General features: G+C 36.5%; 1 protein-coding gene across 2 annotated transcripts in view; it reads left to right on the forward strand.

Moving 5' to 3' along the window:
- PTPN12 (protein tyrosine phosphatase non-receptor type 12) overlaps positions 1 to 7,715 on the forward strand; it is a 70,200-nt gene extending 62,485 nt beyond the window's left edge. The window contains exons 14-18 of one of the 2 annotated variants that reach the window (XM_048300386.1): positions 2,696 to 2,773; positions 4,092 to 4,180; positions 5,147 to 5,177; positions 5,676 to 5,792; positions 6,404 to 7,715. In XM_048300386.1, the coding sequence (XP_048156343.1) occupies positions 2,696 to 2,773; positions 4,092 to 4,180; positions 5,147 to 5,177; positions 5,676 to 5,792; positions 6,404 to 6,465 (377 nt within the window). In that variant the 3' untranslated portion in view covers positions 6,466 to 7,715. The remainder of the gene's footprint in view (positions 1 to 2,695; positions 2,774 to 4,091; positions 4,181 to 5,146; positions 5,178 to 5,675; positions 5,793 to 6,403) is intronic. The other variant, XM_048300387.1, reaches the window with a different exon arrangement.
- Positions 7,716 to 7,970: the final 255 nt, after the last annotated feature.

Genomic DNA, 7,970 nt, shown 5'->3' on the forward strand with positions numbered 1-7,970 from the left:
GCCTTCCTGTAGGTTTGTATGTAATTGTAGGTTTCTATGTTATTATTTGGTGCATATTTTTTCTCTACACCCAGTTTCATGGAAGTGTCTATAATAATTGGGGATTGACTAGTCAAAGCATTTTCAACAGGCTTGTGCAAATACATAACAATTTCATGCTTATTGGTTGATGTGCTGTTCCTAAAAATGTAGATGTAACCTAATTCACTGTGTTGGTCTTTGAAGTTGCTCATGATTTGGCTCCTGCATTTTAACAGTGTTGTAAATATTTAGCTGTGCTTTCCTCTTTTTCTGTACATGGCTGGGGGTGACAAGCTAATACGGCTGTTCATCTAAACATCCATGTTACGCTTTATTAGCACTTCGAAAATTATTTAGTGGCTTTTTATCTTTTACTACTTTTTTTGAATTTTTTTTGGTGAAAGTTTCAAGTTCTAACATTTTCAAGTTAGAACGTTGTTTATTGAAGGCAAAAGGGTCCCAAAACACCCGGGTACAGATTTCAGTCAGGCTGGCACACTTAAGAGCAGATGGAGCACAGAGCTGGGAAGAGTAGATTAGGTCTCAGTAACTGCTTGAGCAAAGCCCAACAAAACAAGAAGTAAGGCTGTGGAGCTGAAGGAAGAGCATGAACTTCTGGATTCAGCTCAGACTCTTGTGCTTGGAGCTGCTTACAGTGATGGCCTCACCTCAGGAGCCTGTGCAGACTTCATGAATTTCTGAAGTGAAATGGGGCTCAGTGTATGATGCAAGATGCAGAACCAGCTGAATTGAAAATACCAGCTTTGTGAACTAAATGTTCACCAAAAGTCATATATCCAGAGATGTGAACTGTTTTGCAGCCTTAAAAACAATCTGTTTCTATAGATCTTGATATAGATCTATACATATTGTGAATTGTATCTGTAGATTGTGACATTATATGTAAACACAGGACAATACTTGCACATACGTGTGTATTTTTAATGCTGGGACTTAAAAGATGCTCTGCAGAGCTGACAATGTCCTTTTGTCATAGCTATTTCAACTTTGCAAGCAGTCCTCCTTGTATTTGTTTTATAGATTTGCAGGCTATTGTATTTTTCCTTTTAGCCAGAATTTTTTTCTTCTTTCCCAGAGCAATTATTGTTTATCACACTGTTTGAAAATTATCACCTCTCTGTGCATCTCATTATGTAGATGCTATAAGAACGTGCAAATAAAATAAGTGATATGTCATAAATATGATAAAGAATTGGAGAAATGTCACTATAGAATTTGATTCATGTAACTGTGTATCAGAAACGTCTTGAAGTAACAGTTACAGCCTTTGTGCTGCTGGTATGTTGATGATTTCACAGGAATTGATTAAAATTCTAGCATTAATTTTTTTATCATTTATCTCTTGTTATTAAGGGTGCATCTCTTCCCACTTTGTATGATAGTGAACGCTTCCCATTTTCTGTTCTGGTTGCAGGTCTTGTAATCCCTCTGGGACTCAAGAATATAGGGTTAGATCGATTTGCACCAGTGATCCTAAACCCTGTTTACAGTGGCTTTCTCATTTTCATTCTGGCTTAGGACTCTTCTATCTGAAGCTGGGAATGTGGCTGCAATCACCAGTGAAACTTGTCTGTGAACTTACCAGCCCCCTAATTGCCTAACCATAGCTGCTGGTGTACATGATCTTACCACACAGTTAAATCCTCTTTTTCATTCAAATGCAGTGAAAAGTAGTTGTATCCTGAGGTAAAAGGAAAAAAAAAACAAACAAAGAGAACAATAAAACATCAACAACATCCAAAACAAAACCCTAAAAACTCATTTTCAGTTAGTGCATATCCATGGTGACTTTACTTCCTGGTTTGATAGAGGCCCTTTCTGTTAATGGTTTTCTTGTGCTGTATAGTAAATTTGAGATGGAGGAGGTCTCAGAAGTCACTTGGAACATGCTGGCTTGTAGAAATTGATGGAATTCTGTCCCTGCAGCAGCTGGGCATGCTGGCAGCTCAAGCTTCATGGCTTTACTAGTTGAAGTGTGTCTTCGTATTTTTGAATCCTGTGCAGAGTACAGTGGTCAGATGAGATTTCTTATGGCAGCAGCTATTTTAAATTGTTTTAAACCTTTAATTATGACTCCAAATTTCTTAGCAGGTCAGAGAGGGGCTTTTGCTGCCAGAATAGCTTGTGCTCGTACACCCTTGGGAGGTGAGAGGGAACAGACTGGGGACAGGATGTGGTATTGGCATCAACAGTAGCCATCTCCTCAGGCTCCTATTTACCCTTCTGCCTAGTAAACCTTGCACTAGGCTGTTTAACTAGTTTGTATCAGTGGTGTGGGAGCCAGTGAGCCTCAACATGGACTTGGGGAGCAAAACTGAGACCTGAAAGAAGGAAGAAAAAGTATTCTTTGGAGTTACTGAGTTACTGAGGAGTTTTTTCCTCCAAATCATTTAGACTGAAAATGCTTTGTTTTCTTGCATAACACTCAAACTGATCCTACGCCCTTAATGTGAAGTTAATGTTGTTAGATGAAGTTGCTCCACGGCGTTACTGTGGTAAACCAAAATGTTTAATAATACTTAGAACAAGTTTTTCTTTTGCTTTAGATTTTATACCAAGTTTAGAATTATCTCATATATGAAAAGATCAACTTCTAAAAGTCTAGGAGAAAATCTGTGTTTTTTAACTTATCTAAATGTCATATTTGATTTAGATGCTGATGCTAGTGAAGATTCCTCTCCCCCGCTCCCAGAAAGAACACCAGAATCATTTGTATTAGCAAGTGAACAGAGTGAGTTCTTGATGTTTGGTGATAATTGGAGATAAAATGTGAAGAGCATGTCAGTATTGTATTGTATTTGAATACCCCGAGGTTTGGTTAGTGTGTTGGAGCAAATTGTAAAATGGAATGAAAGCTAGCACATGTAGCGGCTTATTTTGAGGTTTAACCTCTACACACCCTTGAACACAGAGAAATTATTTTTCATTTTCTGACTAAATATGCTGTTATATGATATTTAAGTAACTTGAGACTTCAGTATTAGGGGAGCTGGTTTTCAATCTGAAGGGTATGGAAATGAGATGATACAATGGGAAGATGCAGTACAGTGAGGGAATTTCCCAGCTGTTTTAGTTTCCTACTGCTCCCAGGTAGGGAATGGGTACTCACATGAACAGTGTTTATCTGATTCCCCTTTCTTGGGCAAAGGAAAGATGATGACACCTCATTCTGCACTGCATGTAGTGAACAAGCCCAGTTTGTGGTTCACTCTTTGCCTGTGTCAAAAGGGTAACTGCAAGAGAAAGCTAACACTTACAAATGATGTGCTCCTATTATTTTGTCCATTTGTCAAGCTAATTAATGGCAGAATACAAAACAGATTAATTGAAATTAAGTGATAAATTAGGTTGATGCTTGGTACCTCCCAGAAAACCTAATATCAATGTAGTTATTTACTGAGACTTTTGTTTAGTGTCATTTTGAAACTCAAAAAATTTTGGCCCAATAGTTAATCTAGGTATTTGCAGCATAAAAACATTGAAGTTCTGTAAATGTGTTCTTTGAGCATCACGAGCATAGGTAGTTGAGTCAGAGTGATCCTTTCTTTGGATATTGTGGACCTGCTGCTTTTCTGTGACCACACAAGGAACAAAGTTGATTTCTTAAAAAAAAAAAATCTCTCTCCAGGACTGGAATCACTAAAACACTTCCATTTTGTTTGTCTTGTTGCATGATGTCAGTAAAGGACAGGTGTGGCTGTCCTGACTTGTATGTTTACTTAGGAGTTCTGAAAAACACCTATTATTACTGCACAGCTGATGTAACAGAAGTTCTAAAACATCCTTGAAAAAGAAGCCAATTCCCTGTTGATTAGGAACCTCGAAAGGAACAAAATGAACAGCCACAATGCAAACACTGCAGTCTTGTGTTTTGAGTTATATTGTGGCATTTTGCTTTATCTGGAGCACTTCTCACGTAAAGAGATTTTCATGTTTTTACAAGCATTTAATTTTTCAAAAAATGGTTTAGAGCACATTTCTAATGCTGTGTACTAATGCCTCATCATGAGGAGAACTGAAGTATGTTGAGTTGATTTAATTCTTCCTAGGCACGCCCTTGCCGAAGCCAGTTCTGGTTGCACAGTCGGAGTGGAGCGTGTTGCGTGATCAGCATCTGCCTGAGCAAACAGCCTCCACGGTAAGCCCAGGAGACAAGTCTGTACTAATCAGTCAGTTCTGGTTTGGTTGGGAGCTACAACAAAAAGCAAAATACATACTTGTGAGAAGTTGCAGCTGTTGGTCATCTACAACTGGCCAGTTTTACCTCCGCCTGAGCTGCTGAATTGATGTGAAGAGCATGTTTTCTTTCCAAGAAAATTATCTGGTTTTCTAAGGTCAGCAATACTTTTAAAAGGAGTCATCCTTAATATATCTTAAATTATGGCCTTAAGAGTGTAAATATGCTGCTTTTAGGGAGCTTGCTGCCTGCCCTTAATGGATCCTAGGCCAGTTCAAACTGGAAGAGAATTGCAGTCTCTTATCCAAGCTGCTGTATGGAGCAGAGCCTCAGTCCAGGGTAACCAGAGCTTTTTCTAGCTGGGTCCTGAAAACCTCAGAGATGGACACTTTTTATCATCTATGGGCAACCTGTTCCACTGCCTGAAAATGGTTTTTTCTTATGTCCATATTTATTTTAAACAAACCATGTTTTGCCCATCAAATTTCACTTTTCACTCATACAGCTCAAAGTCATCCAGCATGATCTAGGCAAAATTTTAAAAGCATATAAATCCTTTTGACATTTTTCACTTTTTTTCATGTGCCGCCCCCCATACCTCGCTTAAAAATACGACAAAAAAAAAAAAGATGTGAGTTTTCAGGGACTGTAAATGTAGTGTGAGAACTAACCTACCTAAATTTGCAAATAAATTGCAGTGTCATGTTTTCAAATTTTCATTAAATGCTAAGGTTCTAATAGTAAACTGTTTTATTAACTACGGTAGCATTTTTTGTCAATGTTGAGTCAAGTAAAAAATGTAGAAGCAAGTAGGTATTTCCATGAATGTTACATGTTTTTCGCAAAGTTTTCATAATCTTAAATTTCTCACTTTTTAGTTTTTTGGAAGTGGTTTGTGTAATTATTTTATATATCTCTCATTAACAGGGTTTGAAAACAACTTCACCTATACTACCTGGTAAGTGGCGGAAAAGTTTTTTTAATTTTTTTTTTTCAAAATACATTTTTCCTACTGAACAAAAATTTGCCTGAACTTCATGTTTGCTGTGAAGATATTGTCAATATATTGTCAAATATATTATACTGAATATATTGTTACATATGATGTCTAAACACCTTTAGTTCAGAAAGAACATGAACAGATGCCTTCATGTTGATGTATTAAATAGCACTGTGAGTTTTTGCCATAAATAGGTGCTATGTGGGATTTCCATACAAACTAACACAAAATAATAATCCAGATTTGGCAAGCAGGAATATGTTGCTCTCACTGAACATCTACTTCATAAACAATTTTCAAGTATTGCTTTTAGGAAATGAGAAATTGGCTTTGAAAGCTTTATTTTTGTAAATAATATTTGCTGCCAGCTGTTTTCTGGACTGTAATGACAAGTGGCATTGCCACAGTGGTGACTAAATGAATGTTGTTACAGTGAGGGCTCTGTGTATTTTCCAGATCGTCCTGAACGAAGCAACAAAACACCAACTGACATTTTACCTCAGATTTCTTTTTCTGGTTCCACTGATACAAGAGGTCAAATTTCAGAATTTCCTGCAGAAGTAACAGATATTGGTAATTACAAATCTTTCAAAATATGATCACTAGATGACTTAAACAGGGGATTCAGTATCAGTACTGGTTTGGATAGCTGCTGCTACTGGCACCCTCCAACTCACTGAGATGCAGAACCCAGACAAATAAGCCTGCCTAGTCTTTTTAGGAGTCCTGAAGGAGTTTTCCCCAGAATAAATGATTAAATAATTCTTCACTTTGAAAAAAACACAAAGTGTATAAAATATAGAATTTGTCAAATGGGTTATAATTTTTGTAAAGCACCAAAAACTTCCAGAAATAATACCTGATAACTGCTTAGGTATGCAGAGAAGGAGGAAAAAAAAAGATAACAAAGGTTGTAATACTGTATTTACTGAAAAGTACTTTCCAGTGAGTTTTAAGTACTGAACTATAATGATATACAAATTCTTCATATTTGTATTTCCTATGGCCAGAGTGCCTTCAAAATTCCTCATAATACAAAATTGTTTTCTAGCCCTGAGAGTAAATCTGTTCTGTAAGAGCTGGAGCATGTCTTAGTGATCTTCTGACTTAGTGATCTTCTGCCAGCCTTTGTGAGCCTGTGTTGTACCAGCAGACAAAAGTATTAAATGCATTTCTTTCCTTAGGTTTTGGTAACCGCTGTGCAAAGCCCAGAGGACCAAGAGAGCCACCCTCAGAATGGACATGATCCAAGATCCAATGGACATACTATCAATAAATTATACTGGAAAACTCAAGTGCCACTGAGAACTAGAGAAATAGTGTTCCACTTTCCTGGGGGGCAACTAACACAGAGCAGTGTAGATCTAACTATCAATGGTACATTCTTGCAGTGTATCCCACGCAAAACCTGACACATGGTTCACAACAGTGGATTCCAGTATTACAACCTAACTTTTTTGCTGGGGCCATCTACCTGCCTTACTACACTTAGGAGAAAGTATTACATATGATTTATTTTGTAACTTCAAGTATTATTGCCTTAATGTCTTTTAACCCTGTTACACGCTGCTTGTAGACATATGTTAATATAGTAATACTTTTGACAGATTGTGTTTATGGACTACTTTTTGCTAACATTTGATTACCATGTATGCATTATTTTGTATATGTACAGGGCAAGTAAGTATATAATTTGATAAAGTTGCAATCATAAAATATTAACAGAAGATGTAAGAAATCTCTGCATGATCTAAATTTTTGTGTACCTTATTTGTAAATTATTTGCCCTGAAGTTTTAGAAAATAGTTTCTGGGGTTTTTTACAAAAATTGCTGGACACATACAGCCAGAATTGCAGGTTAGCAGAGATAAAAGATTGTAATGCATTTTGTAAATTGTAAGCAAAAGGTTATTTTTATATTATATACTGTTTAATTGTCAGACCTGATTTGTTCTGGTTTTCATCTAGTCATGGAGATTCAGTAAGTGCCTTGGAACAGTATTGAATTCTCTTAGCCTGTGTATGTTACTTCAGTGTTTTGAGTTCATCTGGAATTAGATTATCAAAAGTATTTGTACATTTCTTAGTATATTTGACCTGCCAGTAAAAGAGAAACCATTTTACATAATCAACACTCCTTAGTTTTCATTTTAATGTTTCATCAGTTACAATCTTTAGAAAATTCATCTCTATCACCTTTCTGTATAGTAGGATTTTGCGGTTTTAATATGACGTGTTTCTAATTTGGGAAAACCAGAACACACTGGTAAAAGGACTGTTTCAATACCACTGTCTTCTCTTACAGATGGGGAATACAATTTTTGTTGTTCAGCAACTGTGTATGTAAGAAAGCAACTTATATGAAGGTTCACCTGGAGCCCTTGCAGCTACACTGTATCTTGGCAATATATTATGTCAAGAGTTAATCCTTATAAGGATTCCTTACTTAAACTTTTCTGTAATACAATCTTTAAATTAAAGAAAGCAAAAATCTCACTATGGGTGTTTTTACTCTTAGGAAAGAAAACTTGTGTCCAGAAGCAAAGTGTAACAGAGTGATGGATGGCAGTCTGGGCTAGCTTACAGATCTCATACTTGAACAGAACACTGACACTCAGGACCTTATTTTTAGTAACTACTTTTAAAGTTCTGGCTAGCAATAATGTCAGAGAAGCAAAGAAGAATGTGTAGAAGAAAATGTTCATTTTAGGTAGAGAAACTATATTAATCTAAACTTTAGCCATGGAAACA

The sequence above is a fragment of the Corvus hawaiiensis genome, chromosome 4 (assembly GCF_020740725.1).
Source record: "Corvus hawaiiensis isolate bCorHaw1 chromosome 4, bCorHaw1.pri.cur, whole genome shotgun sequence".
Taxonomy (NCBI): domain Eukaryota; kingdom Metazoa; phylum Chordata; class Aves; order Passeriformes; family Corvidae; genus Corvus; species Corvus hawaiiensis.